A 27249-nucleotide genomic window follows, 5' to 3' on the forward strand; every position below is an offset into this window, starting at 1 on the left:
TCGCCCCACCTTAAAATTAGCTAATGAATTTCCCGGGTTGCCCGATGAATGGGGGACTTGTGCATAAACTCTTGACAGAAAACAGCTTAGTGATCCTGAGGCTGTATGAGGAACTGCATGACAAAAAGAACAAGATTTTGGAGGAAATTGCTAATATGCAAACGCAACAAGGCGTATACTGCTTTTATAATCGACATCTGAGAAAAAAAGAGCAGTTTAAACCAAACTAAGCTAAGAAATAAAAACATTAAAGCCACACATTAGCAAAATGTATTTATATTTTGTTTTGTTTTAATTTAACTCAACAATGGTGAGGGGAATAGGGGCGGGGTATTCTGTGCCAACACTCCCACCCACAATTCAAAGATGAGCTACTAACGATCTTCTGGTGCTCTGCAGAAACTGTTCTAGAATTTTTTGTTCTTTTTTTCTGTAGTCTGTAAAATGACTTAAAGGCAGAACTTTGTTTCTAAGAATTGTTTCAGGATTTTTGATTAAGTCAAAAATTGAAAATCATAACTAAAAGACCAGGGAACGCTTTTTGGACTTTAAGAGTAAAGGGTTAAAAAAAACGGTGGTCAACTCCGTCTGCAGGCCGAGCTCTTTCAGACACTCGCTGATTTAAAACTCGCACTCATCCAGACGGGATGACATCTGCTCCGTTTCGCCCGTTTCTATTCACGCTTGCAGGATCAAACCACTCACTGGATCACAAGATCTCAGCAACGACACAGAACAGAGCGCTCAAAGAAAACAATACATGAGATTTAGGCTGCCAGAAACTACACAGGAACAGTGCGGGACACAGAGCAGACGCTTTGGATAATAACTCAACATGCTGAGGAAAATAGACAAACTTCATTTCCAAAATAATCCCCAAAAAACTTCAAGGCAGATGATATCAGGCTTTGGGTTTTTCCGAAACGGAGTTGGACATCCAGCATCATTTTTTTTCTCTTTTTTTCAAATGATGTTGGACAACATTCCTGCGCTTCTTTTTCTGCGAATCACACTTTGGCTTCAGGCAGGATGTTCATGGATCTACCAGGTGATTTTGAACGACTTCCGTTTCCTCCTTTACTTCAAATTTTCCACATCAAGTGTCAGGAGCAAAGATAAACAGCAGACAGCTCATTCAGAACTCCACCTGCCACTTAAAAAGAATGAGTGGAGACACGGTTGGAGATAGAAATGCTCAACTCTTGCCTTGCGGGATCTATTTCAAACATTGTTAAGATGCCTTTGACACAATGCCACCTCTCCCACAGACGAACAGACTCTATTCTGTTCTGCAGCCCTTCACCTCATTCTTGCTGCGCTCCGTCACGACACCACTTTCAAAGCACCAAACCTGTAATGAACTTTTGACCCTACCTCACATTAGAAAGAGATTCGGGGTAATGTGCGCACACGATCTAAGAAAACTAATTTCCTCAGACCAATAGGGGCACAAACGGACAGGGAAAACTGGATCAGAGGGCTTCTGGTTTCAGCCCCAACTTTTCTGGGACATGGAAGAGTAGACAATGGTGCACTGTTTTCCTGCTGTAATGAGATGGAGTAGATGAGAGGCACGCAGAGGGATAAAACAAAAGGGGACGCAGAGAGGCAAGGAGAGTAAGACCTGAGGAAAAAGAAGATTCAATAAACCTCACAGAGCTTTTCTATGAGGGGCCGTATAAGACATTATTTATTCTGAACCATTCACATTCATACATTCTTGCTCTCACAGTCATATATACTCTCTTTCGCATACATATATTCTCTTACGCATCCATATATTCTCTCTCTCACATTCATACATTCTTTCTCTCACAGTCATATATACTCTCTTTCGCATACATATATTCTCACTTGCACATTCATATATTCTCTCTCTCGCATGCATATATATTACTTTACACATACATACATTCTCACTCTCATTGTCACTCTTAAAAAAGAATGTATGTATGTGAAAGACAAGTATATATGAACGTGTGAGGAAGAGTTTATATGTGTGTGTGAGAGAGGAGTATGCATGAAACGGAAGTGACTTTGGATGAAAAGGAAGGCACTTTGAATGAAAAGGAAGGCACTTTGCATGAAACGGAAGGCAGATGATTTCTCGTGCTCTGATTGGACGAGAGGCCGCCACCTCCCATTTTGAACACCCTCTAAACCCTATCACTTGTACTGACTCATAACTATTAAGGTTACACAACTTAAATGTCATTTTGTAGTTGATTCAACTATAAAGTATTAAGCTCTATCAAGATTTTTTCAAATTTAACTTAACAGTGCTAAATATTTTAAAGCTTATTTGTATCTAGCACTCAAAAATTTTAAGATCCCTGAAGTAGCGTCATGACGTCATCACGTACTGGTGGGAGGGTCTTTCGTTTTCTCTACGTTAGCTCAGGTGGCCATGTTGGATTTGCCGAATGCGAGTAAGCGACGTTTGAAATTGAAAGTCGAGCATTTTATTTTTCTGCAAAGCGTTGCGATTTCGTCCCGCTTCAAGACGCCCCAACCTCGGGTTTTTTTTCATCCGCCTCATCGCTGATGGTGCCGTCTTGTCTTCAGCCCTGATTTAATTTGGTAAGTATCGTTCATGGTTTATTTTGAATGAATGCTTTAAGAATGCTCTTATACTACCGTAAATGTGGTTTACTGTTGTTTAAACATATGTGTGTTACGATTGTTTTAGAGCTTAATGTGGCAATGCATACATGATTAGTTTGTCATATTAGCAGACGTATGGCGAGCCAAACCCAAAATGCATTATTTTCTGCCCGTAAGTTACGACAGTGATGAGGTTTTTTTTTTTTCAGAGGTAGAAATGATCTCTTATGCTGCAATCACACTAAACATGATCCGCGTGTGAAATTCGCGTTGGAGGCCTCTGTCTGTGGCTAAAGTTTGCTGCTGGACATTTGTCCAAAAATGTCACTCAAAGCCTCTAACGGTTGTGTGGGAGGAGCTACCGCCAACAGTTTTAAGCCTGGTTGCTACATGGAAGCATTGGGTTTTGAATGCAGCTTTAAGCTTTTATAAATCACTGATCTCCGTTATAAAAAAGGTTTTTGTAAAAATAAATTAATCAACGTGCTCGTGTTGTGTTCAGGTACCGAACTACAGAGTGTTCAGTGTTTCACCTCAGGTAGACGCCAAGGCCAGCCAGGTAACTTGTCTCCTGATCAATTATTTGTCTAGAGCTATTTTAAAAAAACAAAAAATGCAATAGGTTGTGTAGTGCAATAAATGTTTTTTGATCAGAATATAATTGAAACATTTTTTAACATTGAAAAATCTCTTTTGGACTTTTTCAGATACTGAACTTCAGAAACTGAACTTCAGAAAGTTCACCAGAAAGTCACCATTTCACCAGAAAAGAGGTGTCAGTGGGTGAGTTTTATACTTATTTAATATATTCATCCTGAACTATTACCATTATTAGATTTATACGGCAGCATGGAAACATTTATGCACATTTTAACTAGCCAAAGGTCTAAATAGAGCTGAAATTATTTACATTTGAACTAAACATATTTAGATTGCAGGCTGAAGGTGGCACAATGGAATGGAGGTGCAAGTTGTGTTCTGTTACTTTGGCACTATGCAGTACTACATATAATACTGCAGTACTACATAGCCAATATTCCAAAGTGTTTCCACTGCCATGTATGTGGAGACACTTTGGAATATTGTCATGTCTTTATGACAGTATATTACAATAATAAAATGATGTTGCATTAGCACCATTCCATCATTTGAAACCATGAAAACTCATCTGTCAAGATCTGAAATGGATTTATGTAGAGTAGATGCAGTCAGAGGAAATTGTGCAGTTTTTACATGTTTGTGTAACTTAAAGCTGCCCTTTTCTGAGACTAAGTCCACCAAAACAGACAGGAACTGGCCAGCTTGGTTAGGATTTATGACCTCCAGGTGAATTTCTAATGTGCATAATTCAAAAACGGATAACAAATCATTTGTAAACAGCTGTAAGAAGCCAAGGTGTAACTTGCCTTAAAAATGACTTTGGGTCTTTGACCTGAAGTGGATCATGCCATGAACACTGTATTGTCCTCTTACTAGAAATAAACATCTAGAAAAGGTATCATTTTATTATTTCTTAAAGTTCCTTAAATAAATATTGGAAGTGTTTGCTCTGCATTTGCTTCAAAGGTAATGGATATTTCTTTTTATTCTTTTAGGACCAGCGTGACGTGAACATGAGACGGGCACTTGTCCTCCTTGCACTTCCTGTTTATCTGCATGAAGATGCCTCCAACTTCTTCAAGACCTGTACAGTAAGTGCACACGACTCCCTGTCAATGGTTTTCACTAATCCTTTAATATTGATTGAGATTTTATTGAGTGACATAATAAATAGGGCAATTGTTTGTAGTTTGTAAACTGAGTGATATTTTTAAATGGTTTTAAAAATGAGATGGAAGATGAGACGAACATCAGGGACTCCTGATTGGAAGGAGTGGGAACATTTTCGTTTACCTTTTTCTGCTCCTTATCCATCATTATTTGAATAAAGAAAAATGAAGCTTTAGTCTTAAATTATTTTATAAATGTCCTCCTTCAGAAAAATGCTAAAGAACTTTTTAAAAACACAATTTTAATTGGAGTTGGTCCTTAAAACATCATAGCCAGTTGATTAAAAGCTAACAGAATGTTAGCATGAAAAGATTCCCATTGACAGATGGCAGGAATGTCAGTTTTGGACATTAGTGTGATGAATATCTTTGAGGGTCTGAACTCATCTGTGTTTTTTGTTTTGTAATTTCCAGAATACCAGACCTCACAGACACTTCTGTGGGTATCTTCTCAGTTGTCGTGGTGACGCTCCGGATGCTGCCGTCAGTGGTCCCACACATCTGGCTGACTAATCTCTTCTAACTCTTCGGGGACATCTATGCTCTGGACCTACAGCACCCCAAAAAACTTAAACTTGCCTTCATATTTATTCAGAATGCTGTCTTGAGCCTTGAGGACAGCAAACCACTGAAAGGACCTTTATTGACGCTGAAGAATGTTTCGTTGAGTGAGTCTTCCAGAATGGACTATTTGTTGGTTTAAGTGTTATGTAACTAATGTGTTTTGTTGTGATCATTTGCTTTTTTTGCCGTAAAATACAAAACCAACTCTTTTTGTCAATATGTTGTGTGGCACTCTTATAATGCAGTTTTATTGCACTTATTGTTTCTTCATCCTCTTGATATTTGTGCTTTTTTTTTAAAGAGCAATTAAAAAAAGTGTATTATGCAATCAATATTGTGTGGCCTTCACGTTTGTTGGTTTTTATCAATGTTAGCCTTTAAAATGTAGTGGGGCAGTATCAATATCTCTGTTTAGAATACATTTTAAGCTGAAGAATTTTAAATATTTTCAATGCTACACATTTAATGAGTTAAAGAATTTATAAAGCATTTGAGTGAATTTTACATATTTTATGAGTTGAGTAATATAAAAATATAGTTAGTTAAAGCGTTTTTTAGTTGGAAAATATTAAAAACTTTAAGTAAATAATCTCTCTTTTATAAGTTGAGGAATCTTAATATTTTTTATATGAAATAATACAAATGCAAGCCAACTGACAATATGAATTTTAATAAATGTTAACTTAAAAGTTTTAATAATATAACTTAACTGTTGCGTAATCTGTTACACAATAATTTTTAAGTTCAGTCAACTCGCTAGGGATTACAGTGCAGACGCTAACATGAACCAGCAAGAAATCCCAAATTAACAGACTTGTGGTGTGGAAAGGTATGTTTTTCAGCTAGCAGGAATAATCAAAGTATCTGTTCTCTGTTTCAAAATGAGATTGCCACAAAACCGTATGTTATCTCATACTGGAACAGCTTTGGATGTAGAATTCAGTGGGAAAAGGTTTGGACCCTGCCACAAAAGTATTTCATCACCAATAAAATCAGAGAAATTTCTTTCAAAATTCTTCACAAATTTTATCCAGTGAAACATTTCTTTACTAAGTTTAAAAAAGATCTGGACATAAACTGTTCATTCTGTCATTCCTCACCAGAAACTGTGCCTCATCTTTTTTGGTTTTGCTCTTTCACTCAACTATTTTGGAAAGATGTGATACATTTTATAAGAACTCATCTATGTGAAGATTATAGATTATTTTACGAGCATATTATTTTTGGATATTTTACACAAGAAAGACTTAATGCAGAAAAAATATATGTAGTTAATTTACTTATAATTATGGCTAAATACTTTATACACAAGTGTAAATATGCCAACAAAAAAAACGTGTTTTATGTTTTTCAGAAAGAAATGGTTTTGTATGTGAACAGTATTAAATCTTCCACTAACAAAAAAGCTGTCAGAACAGTTGAAACATGGTCTCTCCTGAAACTAACAGATTCCTTTGCCTTATTATTTTTGTTTTCTTTTTGCATAACCTGTTTTACATGGTTATCATTATGTTTTTTTTGTTCATTCTCATGGCGAACGTGAAGATTGTATTTTGCACACAGTGGAGTTTTGTGTTTGGTATTTTGTATGTGCAAGATATTGTTAATAAAGTTTATTTAAAAAAAAAAAACGAACCGGCAAGAAGTAGCCACGGGGGTCCTGCAGCCATCGGAACCTTAACAAATATTTCATCTCCACCTCACCGTTGCCTTTTTTAAGAAATGACAGCTGGTTTTCCCACATTTATATGTAGTTATGGATCGAAAACAAGAGGAATTTGTTTTAATGTAAATGCGTGTTCCAGCGTCTACAGGAAGTGTCGCCCATAATTCACGCAAAGGCTCATGGGGGCTAGGAAGAAGGTGGATACGGATTCTCTGTTTCGGTGGCACTTCTATTACCATTATTGGTATTTGAGACATTCCTTTGTGTCTCTAGAGATGCAGACAGATTTGTGACCACTTGAGGTGAAGATAAAATATTTCTTAAGGTTCCGATGGCCTTCTTATTGGTTCGTGTTAGCGTCTGTTCAAAATGGGAGGTGGCGGCCTCTCGTCCAATCAGAGCACGAGAAATCATCTGCCTTCCGTTTCATGCAAAGTGCCTTCCTTTTCATTCAAAGTGCCTTCCTTTTCATCCAAAGTCACTTCCGTTTCATGCATACTCCTCTCTCACACACACATATAAACTCTTCCTCACATGTTCATATATACTTGTCTTTCACATACATACATTCTTTTTTAAGAGTGACAATGAGAGTGAGAATGTATGTATGTGTAAAGTAATATATATGCATGCGAGAGAGAGAATATATGGATGTGCAAGTGAGAATATATGTATGCGAAAGAGAGTATATATGACTGTGAGAGCAAGAATGTGTGAATGTGAGAGAGAGAATATATGGATGCGTGAGAGAATATATGTATGCGAAAGAGAGTATATATGACTGTGAGAGCAAGAATGTATGAATGTGAGAGAGAGAATATATGGATGCGTAAGAGAATATATGTATGCGAAAGAGAGTATATATGACTGTGAGAGCAAGAATGTATGAATGTGAGAGAGAGAATATATGGATGCGTAAGAGAATATATGTATGCGAAAGAGAGTATATATGACTGTGAGAGCAAGAATGTATGAATGTGAATGGTTCAGAATAAATAATGTCTTATACGGCCCCTCATACTTTTCAGGACGTCTGCGCCTCCAGTTAAGAGCAGTTTGGATAGTGAACGACAATCTTTTCTTTGGAAAAATAGACGGATTTTATGTCATGGACTTTAGGGTTAGGGAGCAACTTGGACAACAATTGTGAGAAGACGGTTTCACCATCTAGGCTGAATTTGAATTTTATTTTTAAAGAATTTGAATAATGTACAAGAATAGGTGTGCTTGAACAAGTCACTTTAGAATCAGTTCCTCTGACTTGATTTGCTGTGAATATCCTTTTTTAATGGTGCTGATGATGCATTTATCTTTCCAAAATGACAGTTCTACATACTGCAGGCTTCTTAAATCTTTGCGTTAGTCGCACTAAATGCCCCACGTTACTAAATCCCAGCAAAAGTGGGAGACCTAACAGACAAACCAATACGCTGTAAAGGCTAAAAGCAACAGGCATCTCCTACTTCCTGTGAGGATCTTGAACAGAGCAGCAGGGACAAAAGGAGACTTCTGATATGAGAGGAAGCCGCCTTAGTTGTTGCAGTGAAATCCAAACCTCAGCTGAACAAAGGCACAAGGGTTTCTAAAACAACATTCATTTCATTTAGGCATGTAAATAGTGATAAACAGTCTCCAAACAGCAGATCAAGAGATTTTACAACTGAATAGAATAAGGAAAACTCCAGAAGTGACAAACAACATCATGAAAATGAAACGGAAAGAATAAAGGAAAAGATATTCGTTCTTGAACATCTGCTGTGTTTTATGAGCAGATGTGGAGATTGGAAGTCAGATCAGTGCATTCCTAATACCAAAACAGTCTTTTGTTATCAAAAACTCTCCAAAAAAAGAAAATGACTAAAAAGGAAGTAAGATGTTCACAAACAGACACCCAAGTGGTTGCGTTTCTAGAGAACGAATGCAATCATAGACAAACAGAAGAGGAAAACTCAACATACAGTTGTAATAAAAAAACCTGTTAACCTACAAAAATGTTCTTTAAAAAGCATTAATCTTAACCTGTGTCACACAGCCACTATATATGCACATTTGGAACATTTTCCATGAAGTTTTGGTCTTTCTTGATATATTTGTGGGTCATAAGTGCTTCTTGCGTTTGTCATTCGATGTGCGCAGACGTCCATTGACGGTTTCAGCTGACGGGTCTTTACATGAATTTTGTCCTAAAAAATGACAGATTTCTTGATTTTGCCTAAAAACAGCATAATCATAATTAAAAGACCACTGGGAACACTTTTAAAACAGATTAAAAGATGATCGAGGTGGTCTTTAGGTTTTGCACCTGATGCAGCATTCTTCTTCACTCCAGTGTGATCCTCATCACAAAACCGACCTATCACCATGTACGTTTAGTTCTGAAGATTTAAGGCTCAAGAAAGAAAGAGAAATGACTCACAAACTGCTCTTTTTGTCAAATAAACCAGACCACTGTGGAAGCATCTGGGTTTTATTGAAAACATCAAAGCCAAAACATGCACCTTCTTTTACTTTTGTACCAATCGTAGTCATTTCATGAACCTTTTTAAAGGCTGACGTTCCAGGATGAACAGAGCTTTGATGACCGTGGCAGGTAGAGCGATCCATCAGTCTGCCGGCCTGTACAGGACGTGTTTGACCAGAGATAAGTAAATGTGCTCTGTCATTGGGAAAACAGGCCTATCTTTCAGAACAAACACTAATTCAACCCACTCCACAAAAACTCAGTCAATTTGAAATTCCCATTGTGTGTAACGTGCTTGGAGAGCCTGCTAAATAACTGCTCTTAGGAAACCAGGAAGGATTTTTTTCTGGTTGCAGCTAAAACTGAAAAACTGATTCTTTCATCAAATACAATTTCAAATAAAAAAACAACAAAAAAGCTCATATTTAAAAAATCCCTTTGAGCTGCAGTAAAAGGCTTTTACTTTGGCGAAGTTTTAAAACATGCTGTTAGATTAGTGAGGGAGAATCCACAAGAGCCAACGCCTACAGACATAAAAATAGGAAAACAGGCAGAATAAACTCCAAAATAAAGCCTGTAGTAGGTTTTTAATTCTGTACAACATCCTAGTTTTAGCTGAAACAAACAAAAACAGTTTCTGTCAGCGATGGACTTTTGAAATGTGGACACCAGAGTCAGAGCAGACATCAGCAGTAAGGGAGGAAATACTTGACAAGTAGGAAGATGTTTCCCAAATCTGGCTGCCATACAGTGAGATGGAATGCAATAGTGAGTGGGAGTGAGTGGCGGGGCACGGTGTCCTGGAAAGCCTGGACTCGTGTCCCAGTTCACCGTGTGAACACACAAGAAGCTGCTATAAAGTGTTACGGGTGATACAAAGCAAATCATAATTGGGTCATAAATACTCCCATGTCAGGAAATGAGTCTCCGTCAGATGAGACTGTTGCTGGTTCATCCCAGAGTGGAAGAGGCCAAAATGAAGCAGGGGAATATAAAGATAAATAATGACACGCATTAGTAACTGATAGCCATCTAAGCAACATGCTTGCTCTGTAAGGTGGCCAAAAGAAAACTGAACGGCCTTTAATAGTCCTGGTCTCTGCATGAAGTAATGTGAAGCTGCCGTCTATCTTATCTCCAAGGACAAGTTTTCAAAAGTTCAAGGTCAAGTAAACAGATTTTTGCTGTGATGACACATTGAAACCCTCAACATGGGAGTTGTTTTTTTCTGAGTAAAAAACTTGAATAAAATATGTTTATGTAAACCACAACTGCAGGATAGTAGTATACAATTGACTAAACTCCTATTAAAAGAATTTCACAAAGAAATTGTACAGAACTGTTCTTTATGAAAATGTGTTTTTCTCCTAGGTAAAATATACCAGAAACTACAGACTTTCCTAATATGTTTTCTTCAAATAATATATATATATTAAAAAAAAACACTTGAAAGATGATCATGTCCGTTGTGCTTCTGCTAAGAACAGAAACAGCTAACTTACAAACTTAGAGACTTAGATACTCTATACCTACGAACCAATCACTCCATAATTCATGATTATTCTGACACATCATCATAGGTATACATGAAGTTAACCAAATACATTTTTACTATTGTTTTATTCATTTAACTACAAGTCATACCAAAACAAATTGTTGGGTTTTAGGGTTTTTTTGTTTGCTTTAGTGATTTTCTTGTCTTCACTTTAATAATTTGAATTTCTGTTCACACACCGAACTGAATCATTGCAAGACTTAGAGTGCTGAGGACAAACTCTTCCATATGTAGCTCAGTTTTCCAATCCAAGTGTTTCCTAACTCTCAGCTGATTTGTGGAAGTGGAAAGCAGTCAGGTGAGGCGGATGACTGAGCACAACCATAGCTGTGAAGCTAAGCCGCACGCTGAGATCAGGAAGGAGGTCAATCCAATTAGTCAGATCCGCCAGAGACAAACGTCAAAATGCTGTCCGCTCCGAGAGGCTCCGCCTACCTTTCAATCATCTGTTCTGCGTGACACGGAAGTGTTAAACCGGTCTGTCACAAGGAGGCATGCTAAAGTCTTTGTAGAGATAAAAAAAAAAAAGAGACACTAAAACGGAGCAGAAGATGGTGTCAAAAAACCTGGATACTCTGTATTAAAGCATTAAATAAAGATTTTTATATTCTAAAATAAGATTTTGAACACAATTTCTGCGGCCTCATAAGACAACAGCAGGGATTTAAACACCAGCCAAGTCATCTAACCGCAATTTAATCTAAGAAGAATAATCACGTGAATAATTGCAACAACAAAAAAATTAAAAAGGAGCCTCATCAATAAGCTGAGAGCAGATCTGTGTGCTTCAGACTGCAAGGAGCCCACAGAAGACAGCAGCTCCCCTGTGACTGCTTTTGGCTTCAGGACGACTACGTCACTAGGAAGAAAGCCTCCTTTGTCGGGCTCTGTGCTGCACTCCTGCAGGTGTTGTCAGGACAGCTGGTCCGGTGTGCCAGCAAGTGGGACGTGTGTAAACTGTGTGCGTTTGTACCAGTCAGATGAAACATCTGGAAACTCCAGCAAAGAGCAGCAGACATGACACTTATTGTCAGGTCATCTTATCAGCCTTTTTAATTGGAGAAAAAAAAACACATTTAAGTTCTAACGAGAACCTTTTGAAGCCTCAACAGTCAAACTCTGAGCAAGACTTGATCACACAACTTGTTCTTCTGAAGCTTTGTGTTCTGGTGCACACAGTTTGTGTGAATTGCACTGTTGCACAACAGCATTAGCCTTTATTCCCACCTCCTATTAGCCACATGTTTCCATTACTGAGCGGAATACAGACGAAAAATTCTGCTGGAATGGTGGACACAGCAGTTCAGAGCCGTTACATCTCAGTAGGAAGGAGCCACAGTGGTTTACCAGATGCATCTTTTGTTTTTGCTGAGAAAGCTGTGGGAAAACTGCTAGTGAGAGACAAAAATATCTGTAGAAGTCAAAACATGTTCACCCTCGAAACACTCAACTGTTTACTGTAGTATTATTTGAATCATTTTCCACCAAAAGTTCTGGGTGCTGAAGATAAATCAGTTCTGGATTTTGCACTAACTAGGGTTGGGCGATGTCCCTTAAATTGGCAGTTGACAATGTTTGCAGTAAACCATCGGGATGGACGATGGTATCGTCGGGGGGGGGGGGGTATTTCTAATTTTTACTTTACTTTATTACTTTTTTGTTTTATTTCCCAACTAATGACTCATCCGCGATGATCCAGGATAAACTGAGGGAAGTGACTTTAACAAAAAAAGTAACAAACAAAATAGAAAAGAAGTGGTCCACTCCCGCACTTAATTAGTCAAGTGGACTGGTGGAGCGCGGACTTACAGCTTTGTGTTTGAGGGGAAGGGGGGATGCTTTGTTACGTGTGCGATATGTGTGGGAGACTTAGGACTGTGATCCGTCCCGCAGCTCTAGGGAAACGAGCTACCGAACTCAGAACCGGGTCTAAAAGTGTGTGTCCAGGCAGAGCTCGGACCGTCAGCTCACACAGCGGCTTTGGGGCGGATGGTGTCTCTCCATCGTGAGGTCAGTCACCCATCACGATGGAATCGTCCATCGGCACAACCCTAGCACTAACTCACATCTCCGCGAATTCTCTTTAGACTGTTAACCACATTTGATCCCTCACTAAATTTGTGGGTTTGCCCGCCTAAAAGAAATTGACGGTCTGTTATCGTACTGGTAGGTTAATTTGAACAGTGAGAGATAGAAAAATCAAGAATTCAACTTAAAGAAGACATATAAATTTATTTACCTCTGAGCCCTGAGAGAAATTTTTTTTTGATCCCCTAGTAACCAAGAGTCCTGGTTTACACAGGCCAGTTAAACTCTCCTGATCAACCTGTCACCTTGAAGACACCTGTTTGAACTAATCATCTGTAGAAAAGACACCTAGCCACAGAATTAGTAAGTCAGACTCCAAACTCTCCAACATGGGGAAGCCTAAAGAGATTTCAATGGATTTAAGGAAGAAGATTGTAGACCTGCACAAGACCGTAATGGACTATTAAAAAAAGTTTGCCAACAAACACTTTCATGATTCAGAGAGGGATTGGGAGAAGGTGCTGTGGTCACATGAGACCAAAACTGAGCCCTTTGGCATCGACTCAACCCGACATGTTTGGAGGACGTCAAATGCTGCCAACAACATCCTCCCCCACTGTCAAACATGGAGGTGGAAACATTATGGTATGGGGGTGTTTTCCACAGACAGGACTGCACAGGACTACTTCACCGTGTGGATGGGAGGTGCCATGCACCGTCAAATCCTGGCTAAGAACCTCCTTCCCTCCACCAGGAGGCTTAAAATTGGTGGTGGATGGGTCTTCTAACAGGATAATGCCCCAAAAACATCCAGCCAAGACAACAAAGTAATGGCTAAAGAAGAAACATATCAAGGTCATGGTGTGGTCCATCCAGTCTCCAGAACTCAATCCTATAGAAAACCTATAAAGAGAGCTGGAGCTCAGAGTTGCCAAGTGACATCCACCAAATCTGAATGATTCAAAAGTCATTTGCAAAGAAGAGTGGACCAAAATTCACCCTGATGTGCAGAAACCTGATCATCAACTACAAGAAATGCCTGACCTCTGTGCTGTTAATAAGGGTTTTATCACAAATTATTAAGTCTTTCTGGCAAGAGGGTTTAAATACTTATTTCGCTTAACAAAATGCAAACTCACAGCACAAAACCCTCCAGCATTATGACAGGATTTCACAAAAAACTTAAGCAATCCTTATAGAACAAACTAAAAGAAGACAAATGAATTATCAGGCCTCAAAGTGTCAATCTTCCAGTCAATTCAGCTACAGCCCACAGTTCAAAGATTTGGATACCAATAAAAAAAATAGAAATTCTAAAAGTAAACTGCTGAAATGTGTTTCCTCCAAAAGGCAACTGGGCTTAACCTTTCAGATAAGACGAGGAGCCCAGTTATGCAAGAGGATCTTGTTTCTTCTCCAAATGAATCAAACCCAGCTCAGGTGGTCTGGCCCTCTGCTCAGGATGCCTTCCAGATGTGTTCCAGTGGAGAAGAGTTGGATGTAATCCACAAGAGAGAAGCCTTGGTGCAATGCCAAGGCTCAGAGGAGAGATTATGTGTCATGGCTGGTCTGGGAGAGCACCAGCATCCCCTCTGTTGAGCTTCAAAAGGTGACTTGAAACCAGAAGATTCCTGCTCTGACTGGTGCCTTTTTTTTGGATGGCACAGGGTGGAGGAATGTGAGAAACACTTTCCTTATTTTCATCAATAAATAAGGGTTTGCTCAGGAACAGGACTTAAGCTATGTTCACATCGCCTTCTGCACCGTGCTTTCAAGCGGCCACTCCCAATAAAGAGTCTAGGTAGATGCAAATAAATGGGCGTTTTAGGCATCTGCGTTTAAAACTCATGTTTTCAACGCTTGTCCATTGACCATTGAGAGACTCTGATTTGGTGATGGCATCTCTGTTCATTCCTGGAAGTGCCAACCAATTGATCATGAAGGAGAAATTAATTGTGGTGGTTCGTGCCCGTTTGGAATTATGTGACACCAAGTCTCTCATAGATCGGAATAGAGCTCTGAAAGATAAAAACCCTGGACCAAGATTAGTGAGATTTGCACCGCTTCAAGATTTCGCACCAAGCCTGGTGGACGTGCGGTAGTGCTGGCTAGCGACAGTCTAGTGTGAACACTATGGGCAAAACACCTGTTCAAAAATGTGTCTGGTGCATTCTTGACCTAAACTCGCACAAAACATATAACACAATACATATTGTTGGGAAAGTAATGCATGTTGCATTAAAAGGCACCTCCTCTGAGTGTGGTAGTAACAGCTGTCCAACTGGGGTGGTTGACAGGTGTAACCCAAACTGCTACTGCTGACTGGAAGCGGGCCACCAAAAGAAGACAGAGATAAAGAAACAAGGAAGACGATTGCAGAATTTCAGGCTTTGCATTTCCTGTAATGATGGCTTATTGTGGATCCAGCAGTCAAGTCTTATCTCAACCAAAACATCAATTTCCTCTTTTACAAGAGGTGAAATGAGACAAAAGTCAAGTCTAAATTTTCTTATCTGTGAAACAACAACATGGGGGCAAAATGCCAAAAAACCTGAGGCAGCTGGGAAGATCTTTCCATGCACATTCTACACTGGGGTCCCCAATGTTTTCTGCCTCATTCCAGATGTGCAAGGCTTTCTCTCAGTTTTATTACACCACATCTGGACTTGTGGATAGCTGAAAGTGACCACAAACCCTGCTCGCCGCATGAGCGCGCCGCTGCACGCAGAGGTCACCTGCAGAGATTTATGTAACTGAAGTGAGGTGAGCAGGCTGTGCTTTCAGCGTTTACGCAACAGACCCAAAATGATGAGGACGCACAACAGACTACACGTTTTGAAGCTAATGTCAGCTGCTGCAAACCTTCAAAATAAAACAATGGACAGCTAAAGGAAAACTCAACAGTTGTTAAGTTTATATGTTGTCCGGGTGTCTTCATTTTCAGAGCCCCTCCTGTGTGAAAGGAGCTGAAGGGAGGGAGCAGGTCATGACTAAGCGTTCACATAGGACTCCTAAAACAAGTCCTGAAGAGATGAGTCAGCATAAAACAGTCATTGAGGGATTAGATGGTCAAACAAATCAGAGAACAGAGTTGGCTATGTCACGTATGTGAACTCAGGGACGGGAAATGTGCTTTGCTTTTTTTTTTAATAAGACATTAAACCGAGTAGTTTGCCATCCAAACCATAGGCAGGGACAAACCTTTACAATGAAGTTTCCTATAGCAAATATACCAACGGTTCTATCAAAACACGAGATACACACACACACACACACACACACACACACACACATATAGTGTTCAGCAGCAGAGCCAACATTGCTGTGTAAACGTGTGTGTGTTGAATGGGACTGTGAATGTAAAGCGCTTTGGACCTTAGAGAAAGCCAAGGTAGTAAAGTGTTTTATAAGTTTACGCCATTTACCACTTTAACATCTGCCACAATAAGTCAATTAAAAAAGTCTAGGCAAGAACTGTACTTAAAAATAATCTATTTAGATTTCTGGATTTATATGATTAAAAAAAGTAGTCTGGTGAAAATAAAAAATAAAAAAATAAAATAAGCTCCATAGTGTGTCTACAAAACAAACTGAGATGTGTCAGCGATAACTAAAAGAGATAAACCCTTTTTGTTCTAAATAGCATCCAACAGCACATTTTCTCTGAGTTCTTCTGCTGCAGGACAGCTGCTCCAGCCTGGGAGCAGGTGCTGACTGAGATGCGTTTGGTCTGATAAAACACCTGGGGAGTCCTGCAGACCGCAGCATAAAGGAAGGCTCAATGAGTAGACACAAGCAGACACATTGTTGGGCTGCTGCCATCTGTCGCCGATCACTGACTAAATGGTTAATCAAGAAAAATAACAAGACCTTGTTTATGTACAGATTAAAACTGAAAGATCTTTTTTTCATTAAGCTGCAGCCCTTCTTTGCATGATATAAATCTTTTTTAAATTGATTTCTACACTATGAAGTATCAGAAATTGAGAAAATCAAGCATATTTATCCATTAGGAGATACATTAGCAGCTCTAAATCTTATGAAAACGTTTGGAAAATGCACACCAAGTTCAATAATAGCAAAATTAAATCACTTTGATCAAATATAAGGTTAAATTCACCTTCAAGATGCAAAATAAAGACCTGGTGAGGAGCCTCCCAGTCTGTTCTGGACTGAAGTTGCTACAGAATACATTTTTCTGTTTGTGCACAGATGGGATGACAAACCAGGAACAGCATGTTCCTCCTCTGCCACCCGTACCAGAGCTCCTGTATACAATTTCAGGGGAAAATAGGAGCTTGGCACCAGGATGGTGAGATAAACAAACAGAGAAAAGTAACAGCTGGAAGTGCAAGAACTCGACATCTTTTTCCACGGAGCAAACCAACCAATCTGCAAGTTCAACCAGCTAACCGTATCATCAGCAGCAAACTTTAGTGCTAAATTTATCCAAAAGCACAAAGATCTCTGCACATTAAATAATAAAACACGTCTATTTTAAAAGCTGACCTATAAGTAAACCTAGTGCATCAAAAAGATTTTATTGATTAACGATAACTAAAAAAAACAGTTTCTATTGAAATCATCGCTTTCCCAAATGTTGCTACGTCTCATGGACCAGAAATGTTACAAAAGATTTCCCCCCAAAAAAAGGGATCACAGGTTTTACATGTTCTATTAAGCTTTTGTCTGTGTTCTCATGTAAAAAATGTTTTGATTCTACATTTCCAGTGATTCAGGTGCTTTAGTCATCAGAGGAAGTCAACGTGAAGGAATTCCAAAAACTAGACTTGTGACTTGTGTGACTGATCTGTTGTCACTGGGGACTGAAGCTTTATTTATTAATCAGAAACATTTTTGGTTCTTAAATTCGTGCGAGTTTTGATTGATTTTTAAGTTACTTTCACCACAATATGTGTACCATGCATTTTATTAAACAATGTTTATTCAAAATATGTTTTTTAAAAAACAGTATAGTGTTCCCCCACGTATTCGCGTTTCTATATTCGCAGATTTTTTTCCCAGTCCCGTGACACGGATTCATCACAAAATCTCAGCTCAAGACGTTTGTATGAGACTTTTGCGTCCAAAGGAGGTGATGTCGGGGAGGAGGGGAACGGCGATGAAGAGCACGCCGGCCCCCTTACCGGCTTCTAAGGAATATTTCCGATCTATTTCCACCGGCTCCTGAATCGCTGCCAACCGAAGTCTGTGCCCCTGCATGACTCAGCTGACTCAGAAGCGGTCAGAAAATATCCTGAAACGCTGAGGAAGATCATCACGGAGAATAATTATCATCCGGATATCATCTACTTCTGGAAGTACATGACCTCTCGCACTTATCTGATGGAGGAGAAAGCACGGGCTCCTGGTTTGAAGGCTCAGAGTGACACTTCTGATGTGCGTTTTACAGTCTATTAATCTGAATAAAAAAACTATTTATGTTGAGCAATATTCCAATTTTCTTGAATAAATGTTTCACAAAGCATCAGAAATGTTTCAGAAGGGTTTTTGATGAGTAAGGATCAGTGACTGACATCTTTCGGCCGTAGGGGTAGGGGGTGGTTCTCCATATTGGAGTATTCGGGTGTGTCTCTGGTCCCGAACCCCCGCGAATATGGGGGAAATACTGTAATTAAAATAAAAGCTATGGACAGATTTAGACAGATTTCTTCAACCCGTCCAATCTAGGTTTGTCTATGAAATAAAAATTACATTAGTAGCCAAAATGTTGTACAACAAACAGCCTCGAAACTAATCTAAAAATTGTTAATAAAATCGTAAAAGAGAAATCTTCCATTCAGTAGAGCTAAAAAGGCTTTTTGTCTGAAAAATCTGTATCTCCGGTTTCTTTAGCTGATTCTAGAATATAACAGTAACTGCTTGTTACTGTGACCCTTAGTAATGACATTATTCAAAGTAATTAAAAGGAAGAACCAGATAAACTGCAGAGGTCATGAAGCAGCTCAGCTACTACAGCTGATTTCATTTTTTATAACCTCAATCAAAGGTAGTTTGTGACAGCAGGTGCATGATGGGAGTGGAAGAAAATGAGAAGTGGTCAAATATGTGCATCAAGAGCCGAATTTCTGCATTTTTCGTTAATTTCATTTCAATTTTATTTGTACGGCACTTTTCCTGCTACAGAGTATCTCAAAGTGCTGCTTCCCATAATAAAATAGATATTAGCAAGATAAAAAATTAGTAGTTAAAATAGTCAACATAGTAAAAATACTACTACTACTACTACTACTTCTAATAATAAAATTAAATAAATAAAAACACATTAAGAAAACCTAACACACACACCTCCCACCAGTACAATAAAAATGAATTGAATTAATTGTTAATAACATTTATAAAATCAAATGAAAACACGTGGACAAGTAAAAACTATGTAAAATAAAAAGATGCATTTAAAGTTTTTCTTAAAAACCTCCACAGTGGATTAAACCCTCACATAGTAAACTTGTTCATTAAAGCTCAGTCAACTAGTTTACATAAATGTTAGGATTTATTCGAGCATTTTTGTGCTTTGCAAGAACTACAAGCAGCGCTGGATCACATGTCCTGTTAGGAGTAAGTGCCATTAAAGAGGATCAGAGGAAAAAAGAAGGAAAAATACTGCAGAGTAGTGTTGTGAAATCTCATGGTTACACAGTGGAATGCTCGGTTGTCTTGGAGGATTTCTGCTGTTTACACTTGGAAGCTTTCCAGCTTCAGTAAACACTCCAACAGATTCATATTTGACTTGTTGATGAGGTGTCATGTCAATTACAGTTGGAAATCAATCAACTTTGGATCCAGAAAAGGATATTCCATTAAAGTAATCATAATAAACAAAAGCACTAAGGCATGTGATTGTAGAGAAAATGGAAGAAAATAAAATGACGATAGCATGGAATAAAATAATTGAACATACAAACTTTTACCGTTGTTGAACTTGACATTCTTGGGATTTAAGAATTCCGCTTCTGATTTAACACAACTATTAAACATTGATTTCTCAAACATCCGTTCTAAAACCATATCTGTTAAAAACGACCATTTTAAAACATTACCAAAACAACGAGTTCTTACAATAGGAACTAACAGAAAAGCAATTTTGTGCATGAAAAAGTAGAAGAAATTGCTTCAAAACCAGTTTGTTGGTTGACTACAGTCTGCTCATCAAACAGCCAAAAAGGAGCTCTTTAGAAGCCACAAACCAACCATGTGAAACTGTATATTCAAGAGTCCAACGTCAAAAGAATGCCAAGATCAACATCAACTCAAACGATGAGGAAAAAAAGTTCAGGAATGACAGACAGCAGATAAGCATCTAAACCAAGAAGGTTAAAGTATCTGTCAGAGTTTCTGTGACTTCTAAACAGCTGATTTCTCCAGGGTCAACTCGAGTGCAAAGCAGCTGTTGGACTGTCATGTACAGCATAGATGTTACAGCTTGTTGTTTGGCACAAAATACTCCTACGGAAAATTTGTTGGTATCTCTTCTAGGCTTCATTAATTCAAGCTTTGACTCTTCTGTTGGCTCATTTTCCCAATAAACCTGTTGGTAAAGTCATATGTTGCTCTGTGTTATTAATCTTTCAGGCAACATTTGACCTCCAGCTGACAGAAAAAGGCAACATCTGCCAGCTTTCCTCTGCTATTACACGGTTTCTATGGATGATCAGTCACTTTAAGTGACAACTACACACCTGAGAGGCCTTCAAAACAAACACCTCATGTTCTGGCATGAGTGACAAACAAAAACTTGATATGATTTGAATCCGATTCCCATTTTGTTGGAAGCAAGACATCTGAATGCAAGGGTAAAAGAGCAACACATGTCTTCCTAACAAGGACCTCTTGTTTTTACATGAAAAGCTCAAGTGTGGAACTGCTGTAGAGATCTTAGAGTTCTTGCTCTGTGTTGCACTGTGCTGAAACATGCTTTGGAGCAGTTTTTTGCAAACGGGGACAACTGCTCCATATTAAGGAAAGGATACATGGGGCCATGTATGGTAAGGTTTCTGAGAAAAAAAACAACCTGTTTAAATCAATGAGAGGATAGAAGATAAGACGTGTCTGGATCTTCCAGCATGGCAATGGGCCCAAACAGATTGCCAGCGAAGGGGTGACTACATAAACAGCATTTTAAGGTTCTGGAGTGTTCTAACCGGTCTCTGGACCTAAATCCCATTGAGAATCTGTGGAGGGAGTTGTAAGTCTATGTTGTCCAGCAACAGAACCAAAACATCACACCTCTCGAGAAGATCTGCATGGAAGAATGGACCAAAATACCACCTTTAATGTGCTATATTTGCTGCCCCACGGTTTAAAATGAATCTGAATATGATGGCACTGAGACTTTTAAAACAACATATTTTAATATCGACAGCAGAAGTTAAATTAAAGTAAACACATTTCTGTTGAAGGTGCTATGTTGCTTCTGTCAGCTGATTTTCAGCATTCAGAAGAAAAAAAGGAATTAGAATCAATTTCCAGTTAGAAATGGAGAAAATCCAAACTTACATATGATTTCCACATTTAATTTATTCTTTTTTCTTGTTAAAGTTGATGAGCTGGTTTACAGCTGTCCAGTTTACCTAATAAGTACTCAAATACACAGACAAATACAAGTACAAAATGATTCAAAGGTGTTAAAAACTGTGTTTTGACTTTGGAGTTGACGCTGGGGAGTTGCAGTTGAGTTTTTTTTATTAAATCTTTCCTTTAAATTTGCCACAATGAAAATGATCTTGGCCATAGGGTTTCCTGAAATCAGTGGCTCTTGTAAAGTTAGAGGTCACGCTCGAATCAACACCACTTTAGATTAGGTTAATAGAACATTAACCCCCGCAGACGCCCTGACTCTCTGAACGTGGACTTATCATTGACAGAAGCATACAAGATAAAGACACCGACAACACAAAAAAAATTCTGAATCAACACAACAACGGGGCCACTTTCGAGCCTTCCCTCCTCGCTTCTTTCGGTCTTGAATGAACGGTTGACTGTTTGGGTGAAGATAAGAAGTCACTCCTTTGAGGCGGTTTTGGCAGGTGCTCCTCCACTCCTTTCCTCTATCTCCCTGGTAGCACAGCAGCTTCTTGTAATGAGTCACTCATGGGCAGCTATGCAATCTTACTGTGCAAACAATTAAGGGCTACTCCTCTGCACTCGAAACGTCTCACTCCACTGTTCGGGATTAACATAATGTGCTTAGACATTAACCCGACACACACAAATGAATGGCATTCCACTGAACTGTACTCGGCAGTCCGAGAGCAATAAAATATACAGAAGAGCTACTGAACTGGTTTCCTTGAGTACCTGGCTTCAAATCAAACCCTTCGAACTCCCCAATGATGCTCAGAAAACTTTCTTTTCTGTAAAACAAGGCAAACAATTATTGACGCAAAGAGAGCCTTAAAACAATTAAATAGGAGAAACGTTTAGCAGTTAAAGAAATTGAACCACGACATCATACCAGCTGCCCCATCATTTCTTGCGTGAACCAAAAGTACTCAATGGTTACACTGTCCTAATAACCCCCCAGTCTCACTCTACCTTCTTGAGAGCCAGCATTACAGTTGAGTGGCCTTATGCAACTCTTAGGAATTCAGTTGCACAAACAAGAACTTGTTGTGAACTTGTTCGGGTCTTATAAACGCAGTCTATTAAAGTGACAGGTAACTGAAAGAGAAAATGCCAGAACGACTCACAACAGATGCAAAAGCTATGTTTCTACTTTCATATTAAATTGGAATCAGCCAAAAACAACAAACGCCTTCCAACTGTGACACTAAAACCACTAGATACTTGGATTTATGCCTTTTTATGTGCAAAGGAATCTTCCTTATGGTCCAATTACTGAGGAAAACAAATATTTTAAAATGATGATTTGTACCAAAAATAAATCAACAAAAAAGGGACGTCACCTCAGATTAATGTAGTTTTATTTGCTTTACCCTGATTGAAATTCTGCACTTCAATGTTAATCATACCACAGAGCAAAGCTGTTGTTAAAGCTAAAAATATGATTACGTATGGAAAATATAAGGTTACTTTTGATGCTACAATCCAGTTACCGCCAACGTGGTGACTTTAAGCAGTAATGGTCTTCCATTAATCCTAATGGCAAAGACTGTTATGGTTGTTAAATGGTGCTAAGGTGAAGGCTTGGATGTTGTTTTTGCAGTCTGAAACACATAGGTAAGCCCCATTGGGTCTCGTCAAAGTAACCAGATGTTTTATTTTTATAGTTCATTACCTCTATGCTTTCTTTTGGAAGACTTCCAGTCTGCTTGATTTTATACAGTGCTACTTTAGGAAGGTTTTTGAATCACGATTTTACACCTTTGGTGCAATATCACTCCATTTAAAAAGTGAAACTATTTGTAAGTGTGATGGTCTCCAATAGAAGTCAAGGAACTGTCGTACATGCACGTGCGTAGCAATCATAAAACGATTAATAAAGTTGGTCATGCACACGCAGACATTACTGCAGGTACTTTGACGATTTACAGCAGAAGGGGTTTCCTTACCTCCAACACTGGCCCTGCCCCCAGGATGATCTGCTCCACTCCGCTGGCAAAGCCCTTCTGACTCAGAGCAGTCAGATGATGAATGAGAAAGTTCGTACTTTGCGTTTTCCCAGAACCGCTCTCTCCAGATATAACTATGCACTGATTCCTCTGTCTCTGCAGCATGGCGTGATAAGCAACATCCGCCACAGCATAAATGTGGGGCTCCAAATCACCCAGTGTATGATTATCATACATCTTCACATACTTGGGGTTGTAGATTGGCAGGAACTTAAAGGGATTGATGCCGATGAGGATGCTTCCAACATAAGTGTAGATCTTCTCCTGGTAGAAGCGCGAGCGCAGGTTGTCCAGCAGCGAGCGCTCGTTCAGCTCCGGCAGGCAGCACAGGTCTGCGTGGTCGCCCTGAGAGTCGGGTTGAGGGAGCAGTCCGCGCTCCATCAAGCGCCTGCGCTCCTCTGTGACCTGAAGCCACATCTGTAGACTACCACCATAGTGAATGGAGCCGTCCAGGTTTTTCTGCCTCAGCAGGAAGCGGTAATCCTCCCCGCCATACATGGGGCGGTGCTCCAGGGCTACGCGGGGCCACAGCATCATCCTCTGAACAGGACAGTCGGTGGGGTTCAGAATCCATTCTTCCCCGCCAAACTCCTTTACTTCAGCCAGAACGTAACACCGGGTCCGGTCCAGCTGCAGCCGTTGGATGACACGGTCAATGGCCTCAGCCGCCGTGGTGGTCTTGCGGGCACTTATGGGGCAGTAGATGGTGCCCTCTGCCAGGTCGCCAGGATAGATACGCAGAGTGAAATCTGAGTTTTCAAAGCGCTGTCGCCGACCCAAAGTGCCCATTCCGCCGGGACCACCGAGGCCATCGCGAGATGTCATGATGCAGCAGGTGTTCCCATTAGCAGCAGTCTGCTCCCGGCACGTCCCTTAACAAGTTGGAGGCGCCACCACCTCAAGACATAACCACTGCAAGAAAAAAAGAACAAAAAATCATGGATAAATATGGAGCATTGAATATTTTAAAGCAAAAGACGAATCCAACTCCTGACTTCAAGAAAGGCGACTTGGTCTTCTGGAGAGGACATTTCTAAGCCCCAATATTTCCCAACTACTGCATACTATTGATTTAACTCTTTCTGCCATCTACAGGAGGACATTTGAGGCTTTCCATTGACAACAACTACCAAAGGGATGGGGCTCAGGGATTGGAAAAAAAAAGGAGACATTTTGAGGGGTGTAACAATCCATTTTAAGAAAAATTCCATTCATTTCATAATTGGTGGTTGCTGATATGATTAATATTGGTTCCTTTTTCAACGATCCATTTCGATCCATTTCACTGATCTAAAATGAATCCAGTTCTTTAGCCAAAACTTCAACCCGTGTGACTCAAAGATAAATACCCGTTGCGTATCAAGTGTAAATTAATTGTGTACAAACAATTAATCAAGAATTCATGGCAGATTCAGTCACATTTCAGTTTCAAATCAAATCAACTTTATTAACACAGCGCTTTAACACAGCCAAAACTGCTACAAAGCGCTGTACAATAAAACACCAATAGATAAAATGTAAGAATAAAAACAACAAGAAAAAAAAAATCTAATTAAAATTTTAAAATGGGTACAAAAAAAAAACAGAGCGGAGTCTCATGGAAGGTTAAAAACTTGGCTGTAACAATCAGTTTAAGCCTAGTTTTACAAATGCACAGAGGGCAACATTTTGAACTAGCTGCAGCCTTGAGAGAGGACCGGCTAATCCCAAATAAAAGGGAATTACAATAAATCAATAAAGATGTAATAAAAGTGTGGATCACTGTCTCAGAGTCCGGCAAAGTTCAAAATGTTTTTTCCGCAGATGACAGCATGAGATGAAAAAAGCTAAGTTTCACCACAGAAGTGATGTGACAGTCAAGTTTAAAATCCCTATCCAGTATACAACCCAAATTGGTGACAGAACATTTAAAATGTAGAGCCAGGGGTCTCAGGTCTAGAATAGAGGTGTCATTAAGTTCAGCCCAACGTTGTTTTTGCAAATCAAAATAATACAAATGGAACTTTATTAGAACTTTCTACCACGCTGTCTGGTCACATGTCTTTGCTAAAAAAGTGATAAAGTGTTGACACACGTTGGAAAAGAAATGATGGAATAACCATTTTTTGCTGACAACACGTGTGTTGTCTGCTGTGATGCACTCGGTCATTTTTACATTGTAGTGAAATAATTCTACCATGTCTCAATCCAAATATTGATTACAATCGATTTATTTTATTTTGAAGTGATTTTATAATGTTTCTCTTTCGGCTTTACCCATCAGGGGTCGCCACAGCGAACGAGTCGCATGGTAAACTTGGCAATGTTTTACGCCGGGTGCCCTTCCTGACGCAACCCTCTCAAAGCAACCGGGCTTGGGACCGGCACAGAAGTAGAGAAGGGAACAGGGAGCAGCCCGGAGTTGAACCCTGGTTTCACGGACGGAAGGCGCCGCAGACCAGCACGAGCTAAACCGGCTCCCATCGAAGTGATTTTATAATAGTGTAGGTATATTCGATTAACAACTTGCCTCAGACAGATTGATCTGGTTGGATCGTAGGAATCTAAGTCGAGTCATATAGATTAAGTCTATTCATCATTACACCTTTACAAGTTTTATATTTTAAAAGGAAGGAAAACAGGCACAAGCCTGATCTGAAGTGAACCGGATTAAAAATATATAATGAATGAGATTCCTAAACTGGAATTTCCTTTTATATCCACCAGATGATGAAAACTATCACAGCAGGAGAATCACATCCTGTTATGTAATGTACTAAAGAGCCAAATCATTTTGCTAGAGCCTGACCCGCACACATGCAACAGACCGATGGTGAGGCACATGGATCTGCAGGATTACCACTTGCATATCCACAGACAAACTCGAGCAGTCCCTAAAGAACGGCAGCGACCATTCTCTTTACTGGTTACACAATCCCGCCATTCACAAGTTCCCTCTTAACACACAGCAGAGGGACACTGCAGGGAGAGTAGGGGCCACTGAGACAGAAGGACAGGAAGACATGGAGGATTACCCAACCATGCTCCCTGCTGTAAAGAGAAGAACAAAAGGCACGGAACCAAAAGAGACCGCTTGAGCATTAAACTTCAGATAACTAAAGCTCCAGTCACTATTGATAATTTCAATAACGATTTATTGAGACCATCTCTTTTTTTTGAAGTGCACAAATGGATTTTTAGCCATCAGGAGACAATTATCTTTAGCTTTATATTCTTTGAGCTAAAATAGTAAATGTAAAGGTTAAAAGCTAACATTTTTCAGGAGTGCTCTCACATATACAATCATTTTTTTTCAATGAATGCCTTTGGTGAGAAAAGACCCAACATCTTCATTTGTCAGAAACTTCTTTCACTCTCAGCTTCTCCCATCAGGGGTTGCCACAGTGAAACAACCCTCCCTCGAGGATGAGTCGCATGGTCAACTTGGCAATGTTTTTACGCCGGATGCCCTTCCTGACGCAACCCTCTCAATCCCTTGGGACCGGCACAGGGACAGGGAGCAGCCCGGAATTGAACCCCGGTTTCACGGACGGAAGGCACCGCAAACCAGCACGAGCTAAACCGGCCCCCTCTTCAACACACTGCAAAAATCAGAGCATAGCTTAAATCTCATGTCAGGGGTATTTTTTGAATGCATAAAGGGTGAATTCTTTCTACATAGGGCAAGTTTTCCTCCACAGTCTGCATAATTCAAAAAAAGCTGTTTTTGAAAATGTATTCATAAAGTACAACAAATTTTAATAGATCGGAATAGATGAATTAACCAACATAATATTGAAAAAGATATTTGGTCAATATTCCGATTTGCATTATGTTCTGCAGCTTTTTTGTGTGTCTACATTCATCGATTCCTCCTCATCCATCAGTCTACAGGAGGATCGAGGCCACAGCACAAAACACGTCGAAACAGGAAGTGGAGCAGGGACAAATATAGTTGGTGCACAGAGAGCTTGAGCAGGCAAACGGTCCAGTGCTGCACCCGTGCATGGATCCTTTCCTGTCATTCCGTG

General features: G+C 39.5%; 1 protein-coding gene and 1 long non-coding RNA gene across 14 annotated transcripts in view; one reads left to right on the plus strand and one right to left on the minus strand.

Annotated features, from left to right (window-relative positions):
• Positions 1-27249, minus strand: part of myo9aa (myosin IXAa) — a 106929-nt gene that overhangs the window by 60975 nt on the left and 18705 nt on the right. For all 13 annotated transcript variants that reach the window (XM_078944228.1, XM_078944227.1, XM_020712158.3 and 10 more), the window contains exon 2: positions 23180-24151. In XM_078944228.1, coding sequence (XP_078800354.1) covers positions 23180-24064 — 885 coding nt within the window. In that variant the 5' untranslated portion in view covers positions 24065-24151. The remainder of the gene's footprint in view (positions 1-23179; positions 24152-27249) is intronic.
• Positions 2446-4928, plus strand: LOC144990930 (uncharacterized). The gene is made up of 5 exons (XR_013654804.1): positions 2446-2580; positions 3107-3163; positions 3312-3387; positions 4200-4295; positions 4788-4928. It is a non-coding gene; the product is annotated as an uncharacterized LOC144990930 (long non-coding RNA).

Source organism: Oryzias latipes, chromosome 3 (genome assembly GCF_053564925.1).
Source record: "Oryzias latipes strain Hd-rR chromosome 3, Olatipes_Hd-rR_3.1".
Lineage (NCBI taxonomy): Eukaryota > Metazoa > Chordata > Actinopteri > Beloniformes > Adrianichthyidae > Oryzias > Oryzias latipes.